At 43.9% G+C, this 27,110-nt stretch overlaps 1 protein-coding gene across 1 annotated transcript; it reads right to left on the reverse strand.

Moving 5' to 3' along the window:
* TNFRSF6B (TNF receptor superfamily member 6b) lies at positions 1 to 27,110 on the reverse strand. The gene is made up of 5 exons (XM_060771471.2): positions 27,077 to 27,110; positions 17,718 to 17,868; positions 11,637 to 12,024; positions 2,544 to 2,753; positions 1 to 905 (listed from the first exon to the last, which is right to left on the reverse strand). The coding sequence occupies exons 2-5, from the start codon at positions 17,766 to 17,768 to the stop codon at positions 634 to 636; spliced, it is 921 nt and encodes a 306-aa protein (XP_060627454.2). The 5' UTR covers positions 17,769 to 17,868; positions 27,077 to 27,110; the 3' UTR covers positions 1 to 633.

Here is a 27,110-nt window from a genome sequence, read left to right on the forward strand (position 1 = left end):
TGTGGTAAAATCTTTATTGCCCTCCCTCTATATAAAATAAAGGTTGTACAAAACTAAAGAACCAAAATACATTTTGAAAAAATATATTTATTAAAAAATGTGTTTGTTAGTTCTGCTTTCATAACACTTTTCTTGCCCATTTCCTCTGAGGTAGGTCAGGTGAAGAGAAGAGAGGAATATCCGTACCACTCTTTTCTTGCTTTTTTAAACATTGAAATTTCAACCGACGCGCCATGTTGTTGTTGTTGTTGACTCTGTGTCTTTTGTTCACTTGTTTACATTAATAAATAGAAACCAGAAGACAAAGAAGTGGATTCAAATGAATAAAAATTGCACCAAAAGTGATTCCACCTAAGCATTAGGAGGAACCTTCTGACCATAAGAGCTGTTCAACAGCGGAATGTGTAACTGCCTTGGAATGTGTTAGTCTCCATCTCTGGAGGCTTTGATTGGGTTTTCCTGCATTGGAGTTGGACTAGTTCGTTCTTGTGGTCTCTTCCAACCATATGATTCTACAAAATAACAGCACATTTATGTTGCAATCCTATATATGCACCTTCCTTAGGAGTAAGTTCCACTGAAGTCAAGGGCACTTACTCCCAAATAGGTGTACATAGGATTGCATTGTTAATCTCACAAGAAGAAACACTTGTTATGCGGATAGCGGAGGATTTTATGCTGGTAGACGTCTCGCAATGTTTCCAGCAACTGGTGCTTTCTCCTCCGGTCCTTGAGCACGGTGATATGCGCATGGAGCTCAGCCTGGAGCTGTAGACGGCTCTTTCTCGCATTGCTGGTCAAACGGGAGCTCTTGCCGAAGAAACGGTTCAGGCACCGCAGCTTTTTGACTGACTTAATGCTGTATGGTATGAAGTCAATGAAAGCATCTTGGCACTCTTCATTCCCTGGAGAAAGGAGAGGAGGGAAAACCATCAAAAATTTATCAAATGGGATAAATGTGATGTATGGATTGAATGAAATTGTATGAAGTGTATGATTGGGGTTTGGCAAGGGCATATTAAGGCCTTCCGAGACTGAAAACACCATCCTAAGAAGACCGAGGCCTAAAATCTATATAAATAAAAATATAATGTTCGTTTGTGGGATTAACAGAACTCAAAAACCACTGGAGGAATTGACACCAAATTTGGACATGATACACCTAACAACCCAATGTATGTCCTTCACTCAAAGAAATTGATGTTGTCATTTGAGAGTTGTAGTTGCTGGGATGTATAGTTCACCTACAATCAAAGAGCATTCTGAACTCTACCAACGATGGAATTGAACCAGTCTTGGCACACAGAACTCCCATGACTAACAGAAACTACTGGAAGGGTTTAGTGGGTATTGACCTTGAGTTTTGGAGTTGTAGTTCACCTCCACCCAGAGAGTACTGTGGACTCAAACAATTATATATCTGGACCAAACTTGGCACAAATACTCAATATGTCCAAATGTGAACACTGGTGGAGTTTGGGGAAATAGAATCTTGACATTTGGGAGTTGTACTTGCTGGGATTTATAGTTCACCTACAATCACAAAGCATTCTGATTTAATGACTTAAATCAAGACATAGTTTTCTTAGATCTACAGAGACACTAGCTGGAACACCCCAGCAAGTGAGAGTCCAAAAGTGGCAGGCCCAAACCCAGCACCTCAATCCATGGGTGATACAAGATGAGAGACTCCCTCCTGGGCACACAGAAGACTGGGCGACTTGGAAGGCACTGAACAGGCTGCGCTCTGGCACCACGAGATGCAGAGCCAATCTTAAGAAATGGGGCTACAAAGTGGAATCCTCGGCATGCGAGTGTGGAGAAGAGCAAACCACTGACCACCTGCTGCAATGCAACCAGAGCCCTGCCACATGCACAAGGGAGGACCTCCTTGCGGCAACCCCAAGTGGCCAGATACTGGTCAAAGGACATTTAACCAAATACCAAATCTGCAAAATCTGTGTGTTTTTTTTTCTTTTTCTTTTCAATCTGTGTGTTTGTTTTGCTCTGTTAGAATTGTAATACAATGGTATGGTTGCTGATGACACGATAAATAATTCATGAACTGCTAAATTGTGATAAAAAGTTGCTGACGAGAACTGCTGACATTAGTGACCTGTTCAGCTGTGGTTGAAAACAACATGTTTACATAGTCAAATACAATCAATTATTTAAGTTAAGGAAGTCATCACAATGGTTTCTTACTTAAGGAAGAAAAAACAATATCTGTTTGGAACTTAATGGGGTGAGATTTTCTTGGTGGGTCTGTGGATAGTTTGTATGTTGAGTTTCCTCATCAGCTTCCCTCTGCGGTCAGTTCCAACAGACCTCACTACCTCTGAGGATGTTTGCCATAGATGCAGGCGAAACGTCAGGAGAGAATGCCTCTAGACCATGGCCATATAGCCCGAAAAAAACCTACAACAACCCAAAAGAAAATCATGCTTCCAAAAGCCTGGGGAGATTCCTGCTTCTCCCAAAAGGTTATAAATGCAATTTTCCAAAAATATGTGTCTCTTTGACTTGGATTAAATATGCCTTACCTAGCCAATCTTCTAATCCATCAGCAGTCCCATTGGGCTTCTTCAGTTTACAAGCAGTGCACAATGTATCATGAAACTGGTTGCCGGGGACGTTGAGCTCCAGGCCTTGCGCAGAACAGTTCCGGTGCGGTTGACATGGGTCCATGCTGGAGGTGGAGGAGAAGGTCCCCTGAGGACACTCCTTGCATTTCGTGTCCTCATACGGATTGCCTGCAAGGAACAACAATGAGGATAGGAAAGGTGTCAGACTGTGCCAAAAGGAATGGATTGCAGCACCCAAAAGTTTGCTATGAAATAAACTGTCCAACCTTGAAGGTTCCACACAATTCCCTTTTCCTTCCCTCTTTATCAGCAAGCAGAACTTCTCTATACATTGCAATTACAAGTGGGGTATGGAAAATGTTAAAAAATAAATTCCAGTGCCATAGTAGAGCCAACCTTAACGAAAGTTGCCTATTGTGACTTTCCTTGAAGGTTTTGAGGAAGTGTAGCCTTCATATGGCTGCAGAATATTGTATCATCAGTGCCTAACAACATTGACGACGACAACAACAACAGTGGGTTGTTGTAGGTTTTTTCGGGCTATATGGTCATGTTCTAGAGGCATTCTCTCCTGACGTTTCGCCTGCATCTATGGCAAGCATCCTCAGAGGTAGTGAGGATGCTTGCCATAGATGCAGGCGAAACGTCAGGAGAGAATGTCTCTAGAACATGGCCATATAGACCGAAAAAATCTACAACAACCCAGCGATTCTGGCCACGAAAGCCTTCGACAATACAACAACAACAACACTTATAGCTTTCTCCAAAGAACACTCAAAATTTTGGAAAGTGAGTGAGAAATATCACCAACACATGGAAATCAGAACTCACAACCTCTGAGGATGCTTGCCATAGATGCAGGTGAAACGTCAGGAGAGAATGCTTCTAGAACATGGCCATATAGCCCGAAAAAACCTACAACAACCCAGCGATTCTGGCCATGAAAGCCTTCGACAATACAACAACAACAACACTTATAGCTTTCTCCAAAGAACACTCAAAATTTTGGAAAGTGAGTGAGAAATATCACCAACACATGGAAATCAGAACTCACAACCTCTGAGGATGCTTGCCATAGATGCAGGTGAAACGTCAGGAGAGAATGCTTCTAGAACATGGCCATATAGCCCGAAAAAACCTACAACAACCCAGCGATTCTGGCCACGAAAGCCTTCGACAATACAACAACAACAACACTTATAGCTTTCTCCAAAGAACACTCAAAATTTTGGAAAGTGAGTGAGAAATATCACCAACACATGGAAATCAGACCTCCCAACTTCTGAGGATGCTTGCCATAGATGCAGGTGAAATGTCAGGAGAGAATGCTTCTAGAACATGGCCATATAGCCCGAAAAAATCTACAACAACCCAGCGATTCTGGCCATGAAAGCCTTCGACAATACAACAACAACAACCCTTATAGCTTTCTCCAAAGAACACTCAAAATTTTGGAAACTGAGTCAGAAATATCACCAACACATGGAAATCAGAACTCACAACCTCTGAGGATGCTTGCCATAGATGCAGGTGAAACATCAGGAGAGAATGCTTCTAGAACATGGCCATATAGCTCGTAAAACCTACAACAACCCAGTGATTCCATCCATGAAAGCCTTCGACAATACATGGAAATCATAGTTGGAAGTGACCATAAAAGCCATCCGGTCTAGCACCTTTCTGCCATGTGGTAATACACAATTCAAGCACTCCCAACAGATGGCCATCCAGCCTCTATGTAAATGGAATCATATAATAATAGAATCAGAAGAGACCACATGGGCCATCTAGTCCAACTCCCTGCTATGCAGGAAAAGCACATTCAAAGCACCTCCAACAGACAGCCATCCAGCCTCTGTTTAAAAGTTTCCAAGGAACAAGCTTCCACCATATTCCAAGTCAGAGAGTTCCACTGCTGAACAGCTCTTACAGTCAGGACGTTCTTCCTAATGTTCAGGTGGAAACCTGAACATTAGGATTTGAACCCATTGTTCCGAGTCAGAGTTTCCAGGGCAGCAGAAAACAAGCCTACTCCCTCTTCCTTATAGCATCCTTTCACGTACCCCTGAAAGATGGCCATTCAGCCATTCAAACAAGGATATCTAATCACCTCTTAACAAAAGTTTGCTCCAGGCACAGTCAGGCCATTGTATGCTAATCAAGGTGGTCAGTTGAAACATTCACACCTAGCTCCCGCAGAAAAGAGTCCTTTGTCCCACCCTGGTCATTCCACAGATATATAAACCCTTTTTCCTAGTTCCAACAGACCTCACTACCTCTGAGGATGCTTGCCATAGATGCAGGCGAAATGTCAGGAGAGAATGCCTCTAGACCATGGCCATACAGCCCGAAAAAACCTACAACAACCCAGTGATTCTGGCCATGAAAGCCTCCGACAATACATTCAGCCTCTGTTTGAATTGACATCTCTGGCCCTCTGTTTGGGTATCAGCCAGCAAGCCAAATCAAGAAATAGCTTCTAAGATCTACAGAGGTACTTGCAGGAACACCTCAGCAAGCGAGAGTCCAAAAGTGGCAGGCTAAAACCAGAACCTCAATCAGGGGATGATACCAAATGAGAAGCTCTCACACAGAAGAGGGGGCAACTTGGAAGGCGTTGAACAGACTACTCTCTGCCGCTATGAGATGTAGAGCTAACCTTAAGAAATGGGGCTACAAAGTGGAGTCCATGATATGCGAGTGTGGATAAGAGCAAACCACAGACCACTTTCTACAATGCAGTCTGAGCCCTGCCACATGCACAGCGGAGGACTTTCTTTCTGTGACACCAGAGGCACTCCAAATGGCCAACTTCTGGTCAAAGGAAATTTATCATCATGCCAAGTTTTAAACTTTGTTTGTGGTTTTTCTATACATTATAACTGTATTCTCAATTCGCTTCTGACATGATAAATAAATGAATAACTCCAAAGAAGTAGACTTCATGGTGCTATGAAGTCGTGCATTCCATTACTGAGCAGCTCTTACTGTCAGAAGTTCTTCCTAATGTTTAAGTGGAATCTGTTTTACTGCAATTTGAATTCTGTGCTTCTTATCCTAGTCTCTGATCCCTAATCCATCTAAAACACAGACATGTGCCTTTCACCTTAAGAACAGACAAGCGTCCCGAGTTCTGAGGATTACCTGGGAAGGAATCCCACTGGAGCATTGCAGCGCACCCAAATACCTGGGAGTCACTCTGGACCGTGCTCTTACCTACAAGAAGCACTGCCTGAACATCAAGCAAAAAGTGGGCGCTAGAAACAACATCATACGAAAGCTGACTGGCACAACCTGGGGATCACAACCAGACACAGTGAAGACATCTGCCCTTGCGCTATGCTACTCTGCTGCTGAGTATGCATGCCCAGTGTGGAACACATCTCACCACACTAAAACAGTGGATGTGGCTCTTAATGAGACATGCCGCATTATCACGGGGTGTCTGCACTGTACACCACTGGAGAAATTACACTGTTTAGCTGGTATTGCACCATCTGACATCCGCCGGGAAGTGGCAACCAATAGTGAAAGGACCAAGGCAGTGTCATCTCCAGCTCATCCCTTGTTTGGGTATCAGCCAGCATGTCAATGACTTAAATCAAGAAATAATTTTCTAAGATCTACAGAGACACTCGCTGGAACACCTCAGCAAGCGAGAGTTCAAAAGTGGCAGGCTCAAACCCAGAACCTCAACCAATGGCTGATACCAAATGAGAAACTCCCTCCTGGTCACACAGAAGACTGGGCGACTTGGAAGGCGCTGAACAGACTGCGCTCTGGCACCACGAGATGCAGAGCCAACCTTAAGAAATGGGGTCACAAAGTGGAATCCACGACATGTGAGTGTGGAGAAGAGCAAACCACTGACCACCTGCTGCAATGCAACCTGAGCCCTGCCACATGCACAATGGAGGACCTTCTTGCGGCAACTCCAGAGGCACTCCAAGTGGCCAGATACTGGTCAAAGGACATTTAATCAACTACCAAGCTTGCAAACTTTGTGTTTTTTTATCTGTTTGTTTGTTTTGTTGTGTTAGAAATGTAATACAATGGTCTGGTTGCCCCTGACACGATAAATAAATAGCAATAGTCTCTATAGCAATAGAAAGTAAGCTGCTCATCCGTTGAATTGTACATCATTTCAAATACGTAAACAAGGCTAGCACGTCCTCACATAACCTTTGCTAAGTTAGACATGTCTTGCTTGCTAAGCTGCTCCTCATAAGGTTTGGCTTCCATATCTCTGACCATTTTAGTCCCTTTTCTTTGGACATGTTGTTGAACAGCTTCCAGGAAAACGTCTCACCGTTTTAAGCAACTTTGGATTTGTGGCAGAGCTGGTGGGATATGTAATTCAACAAGATCACAAAGGCCAAGTGTCCCCCATCCCTTTGCTAATGGTTCTCCCACTTTGTCAAAGGACCCCAATATTTCTTAAAAGGACGAAGCTACAGAGCAATGCTTTGCGTTTAGAAATCCGTGCGCTCGGTGCTTTATCTGCAAGAGCCTCACCAGAAATGAGTGCCAAGTGCAACAGAAGGCTTTCCTCAGATCTAAGCACTTCCTGGCCAACATTCAAAAGACATGTAAACACTCAGAAAAAAAGGAAACATGTGGGACGCGAGAGGTCGAGCTGCTCATGGTGAATTCACAGCCAGAGGAGGAGATCACTTCCAAACTTCCGGAACTTCCCGAGCCAAAAAGAAAAGCAAAAGTGATGGTGGTTGCGGTCACAATTATGAAAGTGAATACAATCTTGGAAGCCATATACGATTGCTGCCCGTTTGACCCATGACTCATGAGTATAATCCATGCACTTTGCAAGAACACTCTGTGCTGGATGTGGAGCAGGAACTAGTTTATTATAACGCTAGCACTTAGCCCAAGAAAAATCCCAAGAGTCTACGAAATACACTTCCTTCCCGCCCTGTCAAGCAACTGCGGCATGGAGTGTTCCTTGGGCGAAAGGAGACAACTTCTAGGAACTCCATATCTTTCCTTTCAAGGAACACAGCATTATGAGCCGCCTGGAGACACTCAACGACGAAGAATCTCAGGGATGAAAGAACTGATGCAAGGATGACGAAAGATGTCGTGGGATAACTAACTTTAGAGCTTATCTTTGCCTGGAAAGGACCTGCAACCAACTCCTTGCTCAACTGCAGGCATTCCTGCCATTTTGGGCAAGTGACCCTCTTAGAGCTTCTCCCAGAAATCCCTTAGAGCAGTGGTTCTCAACCTGTGGATCCCCAAATGTTTTGGCCCTCAACTCCCAGAAATCCTAACAGCTGGTAAACTGGCTTCTCCTTGAAATCCCTTAGAAATAAAAGGGAAATAGAATCTCAAACCTGAAGATCTGCAAACTTGCTGGAGGAGCAGCTTAAGGAGCTGGGCATGTTTAGCCTGAAGAAGAGAAGACTGAGAGGAGATATGATAGCCATGTATAAATATGTGAGAGGAAGCCACAGGGAGGAGGAGGGAGCAAGCTTGTTTTCTGCTTCCTTGGAGACTAGGACGCGAAACAATGGCTTCAAGCTCCAGGAAAGGAGATTCCATCTGAACATGAGGAAGAACTTCCTGACTGTGAGAGCCGTTCAGCAGTGGAACTCTCTGCCCCGGAGTGTGGTGGGGGCTCCTTCTTTGGAAGCTTTTAAACAGAGGCTGGATGGCCATCTGTCAGGGGTGATTTGAATGCAATATTCCTGCTTCTTGGCAGAATGGGGTTGGACTGGATGGCCCATGAGGTCTCTTCCAACTCTTTGATTCTATGATTCTATGAAAGGCAGGAACTTCATGTTCCCTATAGAGGTCCAATGGGTCACCAGTGCAGGTTTCCTTCTGGTGCCAAAATGATGCTGTGTTTAGAATCCCCTAATGAACATATCTGAGGACCTAGAGACTATTTCACCATGCACTTTATGAGCCTGATATTGATTGCAATTGTTTTATTCCTGCAGCTATTGTTGCATTTTACTGATCTTAACCAATGGGGTTTTGGTGATATTTATGTTGGTTGTTATTGCTTTTGTGTTATTGTCCTTGCACTTTTTGTGTTTTGCCTGTTTGCACCTTTGAGTGCTTTGTGAGCTGTCCCGAGTCCCTTCATGAGATGGTGGCGGGGTATAAAGAATGTTATTATTATTACTACTATTATTATTGCTGGTCGCTTCTGAGATCGACAGAGACACTCGCTGGAACACCTCAGCAAGCCAGAGTCAAACCCAGAACCTCAATCAATGGCTGATACCAAATGAGAGACTCCCCCCTGGGCACACAGAAGACTGGGCAACTTGGAAGGCGCTGAACAGACTGCGCTCTGGCACTACGAGATACAGAGCCAACCTTAAGAAATGGAGCTACAAAGTGGAATCCTCAACATGCGAGTGTGGAGAGGAGCAAACCACTGACCACCTGCTGCAATGCAACCTGAGCCCTGCCACATGCACAATGGAGGACCTCCTTGCGGCAACACCAGACGCACTCTAAGTGGCCAGATACTGGTCAAAGGACATTTAATCAACTACCAAGCTTGCAAACTTTGTGTTTTTTTATTTTTGTTCTGTTAGAAATGCAATACAATGGTCTGGTTGCCCCTGACATGATAAATAAATAAAGGGGGATTATGTTCAGGTCCCTGTTGGGAATCAATGAGGATCAGTAGGGAATTTCCTCAGCCTTTTTTAAAAATGCCCTTCTTGCATTATATTTATTGTGGGAAGGGGAAATACTCCTCTGCTCAAGTCCTCAGCAAACCGCAGGGAAGAGAATGTGTTAGAATGATCTATTTGTGGTCTGTTCTCATAACCCTTGTCCTCCCTCACAGACTAATGAATTATTTTCTGCTTCTCAAGTCAGCAAATCTGTTATCAGCTACTCTGCACTATCCCAAGTGTGTCTCGATTTGGCCTGTTAGGCAATTGCTTTTCTTTCAAAATCAAATCCTGGGATGACCACTGCAATATTGGCTGCCTCCCAGTGCAACGTATGCTTTGCAAAATTTGGGCAAGATTTCAGGATGCAAAAAAAGGCCCAGCCTTCGTTTTCCCTATGCAGCCCGCAGCTTTGCACCCGGTACATTTGCTAGTTCCACTTGCGTCAAAATAATGAATGGTCTCCAATGCTTTTTCCAGATCTTCTAAAACCATTCATGGCCAAGACTTCCATTCGTTTTGCTATTGAACCAGAACAGAGAGTGGGCACACACTATGCCCAGCTTCCTCCTGGATCTCGGAAACATATTTGCTTTGAGGGTCTAAAACTATCCAAAGAAATGGTAATTAATCACATTTACAGCAGGTGACACCTTTAGTCCCCTGACTTATTAATCGTTCCTTGCCAGAAAGAGGTATTTTAGCACTTTGCAACTCACCTAACACTACATAGGTGAAGATAGGAGTGTGTGTTCAACTTTTCCTCTTGTACCAAAAAAATACTGTTTATACCAGGCATGGGTAAGCTTGGGCCCTCCAGGTGTTTTGGACTGCAACACCCACAATTTCTAACAGCCTCAGGCCCCTTCCTTTTCCCCCTCAAGGCGTAGGTAGCAAATCATCACCATCACCATCATGATCACCACTATTATTAAAGCAGATATACCACCGTTTAAATTGGACCTCAGCATCTAGAAAAGCCAACTGGATACTACAGGATCTTAATCAGTTCAGGCAACACTGTGTTAGAGTGAGAAACAAAGCCTGAGTTCTCTTGTTCCTGGTTCAAGGCAAGCTTTGATTTTGGCTGAGTATGCATGCCCAGTGTGGAACACATCTCACCACACTAAAACAGTGGATGTGGCTCTTAATGAGACATGCCGCATTATCACGGGGTGTCCGCGCCCTACACCACTGGAGAAATTACACTGCTTAGCTGGTATTGCACCACCTGACATCCACCGGGAAGTAGCAGCCAATAGTGAAAGGACTAAGGCAGAGACATCTCCAGCTCATCCCCTGTTTGGGTATCAGCCAGCACGCCAACGACTTAAATCTAGAAATAGTTTTCTAAGATCTACAGAGACACTCGCTGGAACAACTCAGCAAGCGAGAGTCCAAAAGTGGCAGGCTCAAACACAGCACTTCAACCAATGGCTGATACCAAATGAGAGACTCCCTCCTGGGCACACAGAAGACTGGGCGACTTGGAAGGCACTGAACAGACTGCGCTCTGGCACCACGAGATGCAGAGCCAACCTTCAGAAATGGGGCTACAAAGTAGAATCCTCGACATGCGAGTGCGGAGAAGAGCAAACCACTGACCACCTGCTGTAATGCGACCTGAGCCCTGCCACATGCACAATGGAGGACCTCTTTGCAGCAACACCAGAAGCACTCCAAGTGGCCAGATACTGGTCAAAGGACATTTAACCAGCTACCAAACTCACAAGTTGTATATTTTTCTGTTTGTTTGCTTTGTTCTGTTTGTTTGCTTTGTTCTGTTAGAAATGTAATATAATGGACTGGCTGCTCTGACACGACAAATAAATAATTTTGGATTTAATATATCTTGGAAGTTTTCTGTGTTCATTGTATTGTTGAAGGCTTTCATGGCCGGAATCACTGGGTTGTTGTAGGTTTTTTCGGGCTATATGGCTATGTTCTAGAGGCATTCTCTCCTGACGTTTCACCTGCATCTATGGCAAGCATCCTCAGAGGTATTGAGGTCTGTTGGAAGTAGGAAAATGGGTTTATATATCTGTGGAATGATCAGGGTGGGACAAAGGACTTTTGTCTGCTGGAGCTAGGTGTGAATGTTTCAACTGACCACCTTGATTAGCATTTAATGGCTTGGAAGTGCCTGGGGGGAATCTTTTATTGAGAGTGATTTGATGTGCCTGCTTCCTGAGAGTAAGACCTGTTCAGTAGCAGAGTCTACTTCTCTGGAAGTTTTCAAGCAGAGGCTGGATGGCCATCTGTTGCGAGTGCTTTGATTGTGTGTACCAGGGGACTGGACTGGATGGCCCTCTTTCAGCTCTAAAATACTGTAACTATAAAGCAAGCAAACCGGGACTGTTCCAAGTAGGGGAAGTCAAGGGAACTGTACAATACATACCCAGCTCAGCGACCTCGCTTCCTGGCGGACAGTTGGAGTGCTTTATGCAGAAATCCTGCTCTGCGTGATAGCCCGGCTTGCACCTACAGACCCGGTTCTGGGTGGCACTGCAAGGCTGGGCCTCCTCTTCCATGTAATTACAGAAGACGTTGCAATACAGGCAGCTGTCGAGGTAGTTCCAGTATTCAGTGTAGTGCAGGTCGGGGCATTGTTTGCACTCCGTCTTGCTCTCTCGGGTGCAATGGCGTGACACGTATTTCCCTGGCGGGCACTGCTGGCACTCAAGCTTCTCACGCGTGTGGGGATCCTTCCATGGGTAGGTGGGCTGGGAGAAGGACTGGGACAGATCCAGGAGGAGGAAGAGAAGAAAGCTGCTGCAGGTCACTCCCTGGAACGGCAGGTAGGAAGACACATACATAAGTCTAGAAACGTTAGCGAAAAATATAAACTCCCAAAATCCTGAATTGGTGAGAAAACTCATGACGAGTTTGTCTTAAGGTCACCATAACTCAGAAGCAACTCAAAGGCACAGAACAACTCCCTACTGGGAAAATACATTCCATATTTCTCTGAAGTCTGGGTGAGATAAGCTTTCTTGTCATGACTGTTCACAATCAGATCACAATAAATCACAAATGACCTGAAGGCAGTGCACACAGCAACAACAATTCTAGCTGGAACTGAGCAACAGAATGCCAGTCGCAGATAAATACATATGCAACTTGGGACTAATAATTGGTTTCAGGTGTAAATCTGGACAGGAACCAGACTCTAATGTAGGGTTTCTCAACCTGGGGGTCGTGACCCCTGGGGGGTCGCGAGGGGGTGTCAGAGGGGTCGCCAAAGACCAAAAACACAGTATTTTCTGTTAGTCATGGGGATTCTGTGCAGGGAGTTTGGCCTAATTGTATCGTTGGTGGGGTTCAGAATGCTATTTGATTGTAGTTTAACTATAAACCCCAGCTACAACTTCCAAATGTCAAGGTCTATTTTGCCCAAACTCCACCAGCGTTCACATTTGAGCATATTGAGTATTTGTGCCAAGCTTGGTCCAGATCCATCATTGTTTGGGTCCACAGTGCTTTCTGGAGGTAGGTGAACTACAACTTCAAAACTCAAGGTCAATGCCCACCAAACCCTTCCAGTATATTCTGTTGGTCATGGGAGTTCTGTGTGCCAGGTTTGGCTCAATTCCATCGTTGGTGGAGTTCATAATGCTCTTTGATTGTAGTTTAACTATAAATCCCATCAACTACAACTCCCAAATGTCAAGGTCTATTTTCCCCAATCTCCACCAGTATTCATATTTGCACATATTGCATTCAAATCACCCCTGACAGATGGCCATCCAGCCTCTGTTTAAAGCTTCCAAAGAAGGAGCCTCCACCACACTCTCTGCTCTGTGGTGGAGGCTCCTTCTTTGGAAGCTTTTAAACAGAGGCTGGATGGCCATCTGTCAGGGGTGATTTGAAAGCATTATTCCTGCTACTTGGCAGGGGGTTGGACTGGATGGCCCATGAGGTCTCTTCCAACTCTTTGATTCTATGATTCTGTATTGCGTATTTGTGCCAAGCTTGGTCCAGATCCATCATTGTTTGGGTCCACAGTGCTCTCTGGGTGTAGGTGAACTACAACTCCAAAACTCACGGTCAATGCCCACCAAACCCTTCCAGTATATTCTGTTGCTCATGGGAGTTCTGTGTGCCAAATTTGGTTCAATTCCATCATTGGTGGAGTTCAGAATGCCCTTTGATTGTAGGTGAACTATAAATCCAACATTGTTTGAGTCCACCATGCTCTCTGGATGTAGGTAAACCACAACTCCAAAACTCAAGGTCAATGCCCACTAAACCCTTCCAGTATTTTCTATTGTATCATGGTCATTCTGTGTGCCAGGTTTAGTTCAATTCCATCATTGGTGGAGTTCAGAATGCCCTTTGATTGTAGGTTAACTACAAATCACAGCAACTACAACTCCCAAATGACAAAATCAATCCCCCCCAACCCCACCAAATTTGGGCATATTGGGTATTTGTGCCAAATTTGGTCCAGTGAATGAAAATACATCCTGCATATAAGATATTTACATTACGATTCATAACAGGAGCAAAATTACAGTTATGAAAGTAGTAATGAAAATAATGTTATGGTTGGGGGTCACCACAACATGAGGAACTGTCTTAAGGGGTCACAGCATTAGGTAGGTTGAGAAACACTGCTCTAATCTATTGTCGAAGGCTTTCATGGCCGGAATCACTGGGTTGTTGTAGGTTTTCCGGGCTATATGGCCATCTTCTAGAGGCATTTTCTCCTGACGTTTCGCCTGCATCTATGGCAAGCATCCTCAGAGGTAGTGAGGTCTCACTACCTCACTACCTCTGAGGATGCTTGCCATAGATGCAGGCAAAACGTCAGGAGAAAATGCCTCTAGAACATGGCCATATAGCCCGGAAAACCTACAACAACCCACTGCTCTAATCTATTGATACTGAGATCTATAGAAGCCAGGAGCACTCAGCTGGAAAGAGAAAATAGGGAATGGTCAATTAATTTGCCATTTTGGCTCCAAATTTTCAAACTCTTCAAAGAGCAACTCTTGGGAGATATTCTATAAACCGCAGAAATCCCATTTCCAGTGGCATCTGGAAATTCCCAAAAAGATCAGGCCAGCAAACCTGTCTGTTCCTTCTTTGAAGCAGTAAGTTTCCACAGGCACAGCCAAAGTAATTAATCAATTAAAGCAGCAATTCATTGGGCGCCCATTCAAAGCCTTTCTTCTCACTGACAGCACAGGTCGTTTAAACAGTTGCCAATGGGTTCGCTTTCTGTTCTAACATTTGTTCTTGGCCTTATGTGTCGCTTCAATTTGTTGTGGCCACAACAAAGCAAACTTATTGTGGGTGTTATGTGGCCGAGAGGGTGCAACTTATCTAAATGGGTTTCTATAGCCAAGGAGGGAACTGAACTCTGTCCTCCAGAGTCTAACCACTGGACCGCATTGTTGCAAAGAAATACAAAGAACACTGAAGACGATGGAGAAATTATGAAGCAATTTCTCCAGAAAGCTAGAAACCCCTATTATGGGGAAACTCTCAATTCTCAGTTATTCTAGGGCAAAAGGGCAACACAGGCAGCAGGGAAAGGTGAGCAGGACCCCTTGAACTTCTCAGCAGAATTTTTATATTTCACATCAGGAGCGACTTGAGAAACTGCAAGTCGCTTCTGGTGTGAGAGAATTGGCCGCCTGCAAAGATGTTGCCCAGGGGACGCCCAAATGTGTTAGCGTCCTGTGGGAGGCTTCTGTCATAACCCTGCACGAGAAGCTGGGGCTGACAGATGAGAGCTCACCCAGCTCCATGGATTTCAATTGCTAACCTTTCGATCAGCCACTGGGGACACCAGAAATAATAAAGGCTGATCTTGCAAAAAAGAAATAATCTTGTAATATCCAGTGGTGCCATGGGTTAAACCAGCGTTTCACCACCTGGGGTTCGGGACCCCTGGGTTGATTTTGGGGGTTCCGTGTGGGATGTTTGGCCCGATTTTATCGTTTGTGGGGTTCAGAATGCTCTTTGATTGAAGGTGAACTATAAATCCCAGCAATTACAACTCCCAAATGTCAAGGTCTATTTTCTCCAAACTCCACCAGTGTTCACACTTGGGCATATTAAGTATTCATGCCAAGTTTTGTCCAGGTCCATTATTGTTTGAGTCCACAGTGCTCTCTGGATGTAGGTGAACTATAACTCCAAAACTCAAGGCCAATGCCCACCAAACCCTTCCAGTATATTCTCTTGGTCATGGGAATTCTGTGTGCCAAGTTTGGTTCTATTCCATCATTGGTGGAGTTCAGAATGCTCTTTGATTGTAGGTAAACTATAAATCCCAGGGTTGATTTTGGGGGTTCTGTGTGGGAAGTTTGACCCGATTTTATCGTTCATGGGGTTCAGAATGCTCTTTGATTGAAGGTGAACTATAAATCCCAGCAAGTACAACTCCCAAATGTCAAGGTCTGTTTTTCCCAAACTCCATTAGTGTTCACATTTGGGCATAGAGTATCCGTGCCAAGTTTGGTCCAGATCCATCATTGTTTGAGTCCACAGTGCTCTCTGGGTGTAGGTGAACTACAACTCCAAAACTCAAGGCCAATGCCCACCAAATCCTTCCAGTATTTTCGGTTGGTCATGGGAGTTCTGTGTGCCATTGTTGGTGGAGTTCAGAATGCTCCTTGACTGTAGGTGAACTATAAATCCCAGAAACTACAACCCCCAGAGTCAAGATCTATTTCCCCCAAACTCCACCAGTGTTCACATTTGGGCATATTGAATATCCATGCCATTTTTGGTCCAAATCTATCATTGTTTGAGTCCGTGGTGCTCTCTGGATGTAGGTGAACTACAACTCCAAAACTCAAGGTCAGTGCCCACCAAACCCTTCCAGTATTTTCTGTTGGTCATGGGAGTTCTGTGTGCCAAGTTTGGTTCAATTCCATCATTGGTGGAGTTCAGAATGCTCTTTGACTGTAGGTGAACTATAAATCCCAGCAATTACAACTCCCAAATGTCAAGATCTATTTTCCCCAAACTCCACCAGTGTTCACATTTCAGCATATTGAGTATTTGTGCCAAATTTGGTCCAGATCCATCATTGTTTGAGTCCACAGTTCTCTCTGGATGTAGGTAAACTACAACTCCAAAACTCAAGGTCAATGCCCACCAAATCCTTCCAGTATTTTCTGTTGGTCATGGGAGTTCTGTGTGCCATTGTTGGTGGATTTCAGAATGCTCTTTGATTGTAGGTGAACTATAAATCCCAGAAACTATAACCCCCAGAGTCAATATCTATTTCCCCCAAACTCCACCAGTGTTCACATTTCAGCATACTGAGTATTTGTGGCAAGTTTGGTCAAGGTCTATCATTGTTTGAGTCCAGTCTTCTTTGGATGTAGGTGCACTACAACTCTTGAGTATTTGTGCCAAGTTTGGTCAAGATCTATCATTGTTTGAGTCCAGTCTTCTTTGGATGTAGGTGAACTACAACTCTTGAGTATTTGTGCCAAGTTTGGTCAAGATCTATCATTGTTTGAGTCCAGTCTTCTTTGGATGTAGGTGCACTACAACTCTTGAGTATTTGTGCCAAGTTTGGTCAAGATCTATCATTGTTTGAGTCCAGTCTTCTTTGGATGTAGGTGAACTACAACTCTTGAGTATTTGTGCCAAGTTTGGTCAAGATCTATCATTGTTTGAGTCCAGTCTTCTTTGGATGTAGGTGCACTACAACTCTTGAGTATTTGTGCCAAGTTTGGTCAAGATCTATCATTGTTTGAGTCCAGTCTTCTTTGGATGTAGGTGAACTACAACTCTTGAGTATTTGTGCCAAGTTTGGTCAAGATCTATCATTGTTTGAGTCCAGTCTTCTTTGGATGTAGGTGAACTAAAACTCTTGAGTATTTGTGCCAAGTTTGGTCAAGATCTATCATTGTTTGAGTCCAGTCTTCTTTGGATGTAGGTGAACTACAACTCTTGAGTATTTGTGCCAAGTTTGGTCAAGATCTATCATTGTTTGAGTCCAGTCTTCTTTGGATGTAGGTGAACTACAACTCCAAAACTCAAGGCCAATGCCCATCAAACCCTTCCAGTATTTTCTGTTCGTCATGGGAGTTCTGTGTGCCAAGTTTGGTTCAACTCCATCATTGGTGGAGTTCAGAATGCTCTTTGATGGTTAAGTATAAATCCCAGCAACTACAACTCCCAAATGACAAAATCAATCCCACCCCCAAACCCCACCAGTATTCAAATTTGGGTGTATCAGGTATTTGTGCCAAATTTGGTCCAGTGAGTGAGTGCAAATACACCCTGCATATCAGATATTTACATTATGATTCATAACAGTAGCAAAATGTCAGTTATGAAGTAGCAATGAAAATAGTGTTATGGTTGTGAGTCACCACAACATGAGGAACTGTATCAAGGGGTGGCGGCATTAGGAAGGTTGAGAAACACTGCTCTACACCATTAGAGATGATTCAAGTCCATCTACCTGTTAAGAGGAGCAGCACAAAGACATCACAAGCATGGTTACCTTGGAGGACAGACTTCTCATGGAAGGCTTCAGTTTACAGTGTGATTGCATAGTCTTGAAAACGTGAAGTCTCTTCTGATGATTCAGTCTTCAGCTGTGAGGATTCCTGAAGTTGTGGAAATGTTTCCCTTTCGTTGGTCTGCAGGTGGACCTTATAAAGAGAAAGCAGATTAGAGGACCTGATGGGTCAGTGCCGATGGCATTCCAGCACCGAGTCAAAGCGTGGCTTTCTATCATCCAACTCTGGACGTGGATTTATATTGTTTTCATTGATTTTATTTGCCTTAACTTGTCAAACTGGTTAATGTAAGTTTAGTTATATAGAACAGGCCAACTTGGGCCCTCCAGGTGTTATGGACTTCAACTACCACCATTCCTAACAGCCTCAGGCTCCTTCCTTTCCTCCCCCCAGTCGCATAAGCATGAGGAGCTAGAGCTGACAGAGGGAGCTCATTGTAAAGATCCCTTACCTTACCAGCCTGGATGGCAGGGCCTAGGAGAAACAGGCCAGTTAGTTGCAGCTTTGGAAGGCCTGGCAGAGGTCAGCAGTAGCCATTTTAGTTCAGGGAAAGCACCATTTTAGAGAGGGGGAGTGTCCTAGACCCGAGTTAGCATTAGAACAGCCAGGATTGGTTCAGAAAAGGGGGCGGAGTTTAGACAGGTTTGGAGGGAAAGAAGAGGGTTTTTTCAGTGAGTCTGTTGTTTTTAGAGATTAGAGTAGGAAGGTAGTTTTAGGAGTTCGTGGTTTTGAGATTAGTTAAGAGAAGGCAGGTTGCCTTAGGTTTGCCAGCAAAAGAAGCTGTAGCAAACTGGAACAGCTATCAGGGAAAGATAGCTGGGTTTTTTTGTAGTTAGCTAGGCCTCAGTTTAGGGTAGCTAAGCTACAGATGTATCTTGACAGAGATTCAGTTCCTGTCAAGTGTACTTGTTTTTAAAGAGAAGAAAATCTCTGTATTGTAACAAAAGAAAGAACCAGTACATGTAACCATTACGCTTTAAAGACAAGAACATTTTCTCTGTAACCGCCAAGCTTATTAAACAGCATTTACTTTCTTCTGTATTTCTATCAATAAATTTTCCTTGAATATTTTTAAAACCTAAAAAGCCTGAGTCAAGTGTGCATTTGTGGATATAGTCCCTTTCCAACCTCAACTAGTTTTCTTTGAAGAAGCAAATAAGAAGACACAGTGCTTGGTGATCTTAAAAACCCTTTTGTTTTGTTAAACAGCTAGAGTGTTCCTGTGCAATTGCAGTTTATGGTGGCAGCGAAAGTTAATTAGAGAGACATCTCAAACGTTATATTGGTGCTAGAGTGGTGTGAATTCTTTATATTGGAGGGACAGTTGGTGGGATCTGTTTTCCCCCCTGTCAAGATATATTGGTGGTCATCTACCTATCTTTATACTCATCTCTGCTCACCCCGGATTTGAACCTCTGACCTGTTGATTTGGGCCCTCCAGGTGTTTTGGACTTCAACTCCCACCATTCCTAACAGCCTCAGGCCCCTTCCTTTTCCCCCTTAGTTGCTTAAGCATGAGGAGCTAGAGCTGACAGAGGGAGCTCGTCTCTGCTCTCCCCGGATTTGAACCTCCGACCTGTTGACTTGGGCCCTCCAGGTGTTTTGGACTTCAACTCCCACCATTCCTAACAGCCTCAGGCCCCTTCCACCACCACCCCAGCCGCTTAAGCATGAGGAGCAGGAGCTGACAAAGGGAGCTCATCTGTGCTCTCCCCGGATTTGAACCTCCGACCTGTCGACTTGGGCCCTCCAGGTGTTATGGACTTCAACTCCCACCATTCCTAACAGCCTCAAGCCCCTTCCTTTCCCCCCTCAGTCGCTTAAGCATGAGGAGCTGGAGCTGACAGAGGGAGCTCACCTGTGCTCTCCCTGGATTTGAACCTGTCGATCTTGAGTCCTGCCGGCACAAAGTTAAACCCATTGCGCCACCAGGGGCTCCTGGGAACTTGGTAAGACTCACAGGTGTGAAGGTAAATCGTTGAATACCTGATTCATCATTGTCGATGCCAAATTGAAAGTGTGACGGCATCTCACCAAAATATGAATCATAACAAAGTATGTTATGAGTGTGTATTTGTAACTCGGGGACTGCCTGCACAGTCATGCACTTTCAGCATTGGCACAAAGATACTTCAAGATGACTCACACACTCAAGGATGGCATAATTTTGCCGGCAACCAACCTGGAAAACCACCCGTGAGACTTTTATCCGCACACGTTTGCCCTGGGGACAAAAGGTGGGATGCAGCCATGGTTTCAGCTTCGTTTTGTGCTTGTGAAGTGACACATTCGCCGCTACCTATAACGCCTTAGCTAACAGCACGCCAGAAGTATGACTGCACCATACGTTTCCAGTGAAGCAGAAATGCAAATCCAGTAAAGCAGAAATGCAATACGCTACAGAGAATCAGCAGGACAGTAAATATTCCAAAAACACATAATTATTCAAGAGCTCTGTCCCTTTATCCTCTCTCAAACACATCCTTTTCTTGTAACTGGCACCTCCCCGTTTTACATTTCCAGGAAACATATTCGGGGGGAGCCACGGTGACCGTGCAGCCATAAAGAAAAAAAAAAAACCCTTCCTAATACCAACAAAATGCCCCCAAAAATAAGTTTCCTAAATTTATAGATACCAATTCTTGCTGCAATACAGGAAACTTTTAACAAGGGAGAGTGTCATATGTTCTGCAGTTGATGGTGCTTGGTGATGGGTTAATGTAAGTATTAGTTCTAAAAGATTTAGTAATCTGTAAGTAAGAGTTCATGGGTGGAGGTATGCAAGAGATAGGTTGCAGCTGGGTGTTTCTGGATATAAGGAGTGAGCCTTGGAAATGATCTTCGGGAGAAAAGTATTGTCATATTTTGGTGGTGGATGCTGCTGGTTTTCCCCCCAGGTCTATTGGATTTTTGGTATCCTGACCTGTCTCCTGTAATCTTGGAACCCTGGAATCTTGAACCTTTGAACTGGCTTTTGACTATGGGATAGACTCTTGATCCCTGGATTTTGTGTTTGACCACTGGACTGGACGCTTCGGCTACAGTGTAGCTTTTGCTATCAGTTTTTGTTTATTTTGTGTCTGAGCACTATCTTTATGTTTTATATTTTGGTCTATTAAAACAGCCAGCAAGTAAGTGCTGTTTGATAAAACTGGGAGTTTGGTTCATCTCTACAAGGATCCCTGGGATGCCTGCGTGTTGTGGAGGAAACACGTCAAATCTAGGATGAAATTCTCCCCGAAGGAAAGCATTCCTTGCGTGATAGGCCATAGTGTTTGGAGAGGACATTGGCAATGTTTGGGCTACATGTTCATGGTGCTCACTCTAACCTGCAATGTCAGTGGAGGGAGTGCCTTTGGAGGCTTCTCAGCACTTGCAACTGTAGCCTGTTTGTGGAGGTGGGAGGCTGTCTGTATAAGTGGACACCTACACCACATACACACGTACACATTTTATATATGTATGTATATACACACATATACATACATAATAAATATATATATGGATGGAGTTACCTGTTCTGACTTACAAACAAACTCAACTTAAGAATAAACCTTAAGAACAAATACATATAAATTGCCACATATACTATATATATATATCCACACACACACACATATACACATACATATATATATATATAGAGAGAGAGAGAGAGAACACACACACACACATACATACATATATATATATAGAGAGAGAGAGAGTTGGAGTAACGTGTTCTGCCTTACAAACAAACTCAACTTCAGAACAAGACTTAAGAACAAATACATGTAACTTGACACATATACTATATACCGTATATTCCGGCATATAAGACAACTGGGCGTATAAGAAGACCCCCAACTTTTCCAGTTAAAATATAGAGTTAAGATGACTCCCATGCTTAAGACTACACCTCCATATAAGACGGCCCCTGACTTTTGAGAAGATTTTGAGTTTAAAAGTAGTCTTATACGCCAGAATATACTGTATATATATATATCTCCACACTATCTATCTATCTATCTATCTATCTATCTATCTATCTATATAGTTGGAGTAACCTGTTCTGACTTACAAACAAACTCAACTTCAGAACAAGACTTAAGAACAAATACATGTAACTTGACACATATTATATATATATATATATATATATATATATATATATCCTCTCTCTCTCTCTCTCTCTCTCTATATATATATATATATAGTTGGAATAACCTGTTCTGACTTACAAATAAACTCAACTTAAGAACAAGCCTTAAGAACAAATACATGTAACTTAAGAACAAACATATATATATATATATATATATAGAGAGAGAGAGAGAGAGAGAGAGAGAGCAAGCTTTGGATATCATAAGGAATGGTTAAGAAGATTTGTTCAGAAGATTTCACCACACTTTCTGTGTCTGTGAAAATTGGATTTTGAGAGAATTGGCTTGCCGGGCAAACAAGAATTGGTGATAAAGCTTCAGTGGAGACACCTTTCCCCCATGATGATAATAACTCTTCCAAGTCAATTTTCCCTTCCTTCTGAGGGGAAAATTTCTCTCACTTCCTTTTGTCTCACCCCTGTTCTTAACTAGGAGTCATTTGTAAGGTGGATGTTTGTAACCCAGGAAAGCCTGTACAATTTCTAGTATTTTTGCCCGAAGAAGAAGAAAACAGTGAAGCCTCGAGAGTTGCAAGAAGTGTTTTGTGCATTTCATTGGCCAATAAAGGTATCACCACCTTGTGGATTTGGTTGCATCAGGGTACCCAGTTTGTTATGTCCTAATAATGGAATCACAGAATCGTGGAATTAGAAAGGGTCCCTGAGGCCATCAGTTCCAACCTCAAGTATAGGATCTCCAGCGGGAGCTATCCAGCCTCTTCTGGAAAACGTTCAGAGAAAGAGACTCAAAACTCAACACAGCACTCTATTTGGAGGCCAGACTAGAGCAGAATACAGTGGGAGTATTCCTTCCCTTGGTTTGGAAAGTACCGTTCTATTAATACACGCATTTCCCTTCGAAAGTTCACTTTCTCTTTTTTTCTGTTCCCTATATAGAACCGCAAGTCAGTGCAACAACTGATGGACCTCCAAAGGACAGCTTTTAAACAGAGGCTGGATGGCCATCTGTCAGGGGTGATTTGAATGCAATGTTCCTGCTTCTTGGCAGGGGGTTGGACTGGATGGTCCATGAGGTCTCTTCCAACTCTTTGATTCTTTGATTCTATGACAACACAAAGGGATGATGTCTTGCTAGAGCAGGCTTGGGCAAACTTCGGCCTTCCCTCCAGGTGTTTTGGACTTCAACTCCCACAATTCCTAACAGCCGGTCTTGCACCACCTGACATCTCCTGGGAAGCAGCAGCCAATAATGATAGGACCAAGGTAGTGACATCTCCGGCCCATCCCGTTTGGATATCCAGCCAGCATGCCAATGCCTTAAATCAAGAAATAGCTTTCTCAGATCTAGACCAGGGGTCCTCAAACTAAGTCCCGGGGGCTGGATGTGGCCCTCCAAGGTCATTTACCTGGCCCTCACTCAGGGTCAACCTAAGTCTGAAACGATTTGAAAACACACAACAACAGCAATCCTATCTCATCAGCCAAAAACAGGCCCAGACTTCCCATTGAAATACTAATAAGTTTATATTTGTTAAAATTGTTATTCATTTTAATTATTGTATTATTTTAAGTGTTTTTTTGCATTACAAATAAGATATGTGCAGTGTGCATAGGAATTCATTCATGTTTTTTTTCCGAATTATAATCCGGCCCTCCAACAGTTTGAGGGACTGTGACCTGGCCCTCTGTTTAAAAAGTTTGTGGACCCCTGATCTACAGAGATACTTGCAAGAACACCTCAGCAAGCAAGAGTCCAAAAGTAGCAGGCTAAAACCCAGAACCCAACCCATGGCTGATACCAGATGAGAGACTTCCTGCTGGGCACATTGAAGATTGGGTGACTTGGAAGGTGCTGAACAGACTGCGCTCTGGCACCACGAGATGCAGAGCCAGCCTTAAGAAATGGGGCCACAAAGGAGTCCACAACATGCGAGTGTGAAGAGCAAACAGACCTCTTACTAAAATGCGGTCTGAGTCCTTCCAGACATTTAGCTTTGTTTGTGGTTTTTCTATGCATTATAACGGTATTCTCAAACTCACTTCTGAAATTATAAATAATAATAATAATAATAATAATAATAATAATAATGGGTTGTTGTAGGTTTTTTCGGGCTATATGGCCATGTTCTAGAGGCATTCTCTCCTGACGTTTCGCCTGCATCTATGGCAAACATCCTCAGAGGTAGTGAGGTCTGTTGGAACTAGGAAAATGGGTTTATATATCTGTGGAATGACCAGGGTGGGACAAAGGACTCCTGTCTGCTGGAGCTAGGTGTGAATGAACAAGGACATCTAATCACCTTTCAACAAAAGTTTGCTCCAGGCACTGTCAGGCCATTATATGCTAGTCAAGGTGATCAGTTGAAACATTCACACCTAGCTCCAGCAGAAAAGAGTCCTTTGTCCCACCCTGGTCATTCCACAGATATATAAACCCTTTTTCCTAGTTCCAATAGACCTCACTACCTCTGAGGATGCTTGCCATAGATGCAGGCGAAACGTCAGGAGAGAATGCCTCTAGACCATAGCCATATAGCCTGAAAAAACCTACAACAACCCAGTGATTCCGGCCATGAAAGCCTTCGACAATACAACAACAACAACAACAACAACAACAACAACAAAAAATAATTAGGCTGGTGTGGCTCTTGCTGAAAATGACTTTGACACCCCTGTTGTAGAGTTCTCTAGCAGCCAATTCAAAGTTTCCAAGTGAACTACACGTTTTGGATTGTTGTTAGATGTTGTAAGCCTTTGTTTCTGAATTATGGAAATTCTAAGGTGATTCTCAGCATAGGATTCTCTTGGCAGGAATTGCTAAGAAAAGGTTGCCTTCCTGAAGCTCAGAAAGTGAGCATTGCCTAGTAGGTTTCCATATTTGAGCAGAGCAAATAACATCACCCAAAATATCAGAGGTCTGTCTTTTCCTCCAGTGTGATGCAATACCATCCTAATTAATGCCCCTTCTCACTTTACATTGGACAAAAAGGGCAGTCCCTACACAAGTAGATGAACGGACACCAACCTGACATTAGAAATGGCAATAATCTTAAATGCAGAGCATTTCAGCCTCCCTGGACATACAGAAAGGGATTTACAGGTTACAGGCTCCCTTATACACTACCATATATACAATCCAGATTATCAAAGCAGATAATCCATATTCTCTGCTTTAAACAGGTTTATATGAGTCTACACTGCCATATAATGCAGTTCAGGAAGGGAAGAGAGAAGGAAGGAAAAATGAAAGGGAGGAAGGGAAGGATGGAAGGAGAAAGAGGGAGGTAAGGAGGAAGGAAATCAAGAAGGAAGGAATGGAAAGATGAAAGAAGAAAGAGGGAGAGAGGGAAGGAGGGAGGAAAGAGAGAAGGAAAAACAAAAGAGAAGGAAGAATGAAAGGGGAGGAGGAAAGAAAAAGAGAAGGAAGGGAGAGAGAAAGATGTATGGAAGAAAGGGAAGGAAAAAGGAAAGACAGGAGGAAGGAAAGACAAAAGGGAAAGAAGGAGAAAAAGGGAGAGAGGGGAGGAAAAAAGGACGAAAGAGTGAAAGGGAAGTATGGAAGGAGAAAGAGGGAGGTAAGGAGGATCCCACCTGAACATGAGGAAGAACTTCCTGACTGTGAGAGCCGTTCAGCAGTGGAACTCTCTGCCCCGGAGTATGGTGGAGGCTCCTTCTTTGGAAGCTTTTAAACAGAGGCTGGATGGCCATCTGTCAGGTTTGATTTGAATGCAATATTCCTGCTTCTTGGCAGAATGGGGTTGGACTGGATGGCCCATGAGGTCTCTTCCAACTCTTTGATTCTATGATTCGAAGGAAAAAGAGAAGGAAGGAAAGACAAAAGGGAGGGAGGATGGAAGGACTAAAGGGAGGAATGGAAGGATGGAAGAGGAAAGAGGGAGAAAGGGAAGGAGGGAGGAAAGAGGGAAGGAAAGACAAAAGGGAAGGAAGGAAGAATGAAAGGGAAAGAGAAAAGAGGAGGGAGGAAGAGAGGGATGGATGGAAAGAAGGGAAGGAGAAAGGAAGGAGACGAGGAAGGAAAGACAAAACGGAAGGAAGGAAGGAAGGAAGGAAGGAAGGAAGGGAGGGAGGGAGGAAGGGAGGAAGGGGGGGGGGATGAGAGAACGAAGGAAGGGCCAAAAGGTGAGAGGGAAGGATGGAAGGAGAAAGAGGGAGCTAAGGAGGAAGGAAAGAGAGAAAGAAAGAAGGAAAGACAAAAGGGAGGGAGGGAGGAATGGAAGGATGGAAAAAGAAAGAGGGAGAGAGAGAGAGAGAGAAGGCGGGAGGAAAGATGGAAGGAAGGAAAGGCAAAAGGGAAGGAAGTAAAGAAGGAAGGAAGGGGAGAAGGAAAGAAAGGAGGAAGAGAAGAGTGGATGGAAGGAAGGAAGGAAGGAAGGAAGGAAGGAAGGAGAAAACGAGAGGGAAGAAAGGACGAAAAGGTGGAAGGTAAAGGAGGGAGGGAGAAAGAAAGAGGGAGGGAGAAAAAGGGAGGGACGGAGGGAAGGACGCAGGAAGGAAGGAAAGACAAGGGGAGAAAAGATGGAAGGGAAGAAGAAAGAAGGGTAGGATGGTGAGAGAGAAGAGAGCCATCTGGCCCACGGACTTGGATGTGCCCCTAACTGCTACACACACACACACACACACACACACACACAGAGAGAGAGAGAGAATTCTTGCAATTGCACATAACCCAGGGAAAGTGAATTTGGGCAAGCAGATTTATTGCTTTCCCATCAGGAGAACTCTGTAAAGATGTCTAAAATCGGTATCACATTTATGCAGCCCTTGGAAAACTTTGGACAGGAGGCATGATTGGCATCTTTCTGGACCTTATCACATTCTTTTCCCACCCCTTCAACTTTGCAAATATGCTTCATAAGCTGTGGCTTTGTGCTGCAGCTGGAGAATTGGGTTTGTGCCCTCAAAACATTATGAAAAAGGGAAACCCGACCTCTTTCATATTCCTCTTTCATTGACTCTCCCCCTTCCTTCTTCCTTTCCACACTACATCTCCAATGCCATACAATGCAGTTTCAGAATGCAGGGGAACTGCCTTGCATGCCATATAAACTAATCCAAGGCAGTTCACCTGCATTCCGAAATTGCATTGCCTAGAAGTAGCTCCACTCTAGCTCTAAACTTGCAAAACAAACCCAGGCACAAAGCCACGCCCCTTTGCCCGGGGACAGCCAATCAGAAGCCCCCGGCGGGGCTAAACCACGCCCCCTTTCCCCTCCTTACCTTGGAGCAACTTCAGTTTGGACTTTGCTCTGCT

The sequence above is a fragment of the Anolis sagrei genome, chromosome 4 (genome assembly GCF_037176765.1).
Source record: "Anolis sagrei isolate rAnoSag1 chromosome 4, rAnoSag1.mat, whole genome shotgun sequence".
Classification (NCBI taxonomy): domain Eukaryota; kingdom Metazoa; phylum Chordata; class Lepidosauria; order Squamata; family Dactyloidae; genus Anolis; species Anolis sagrei.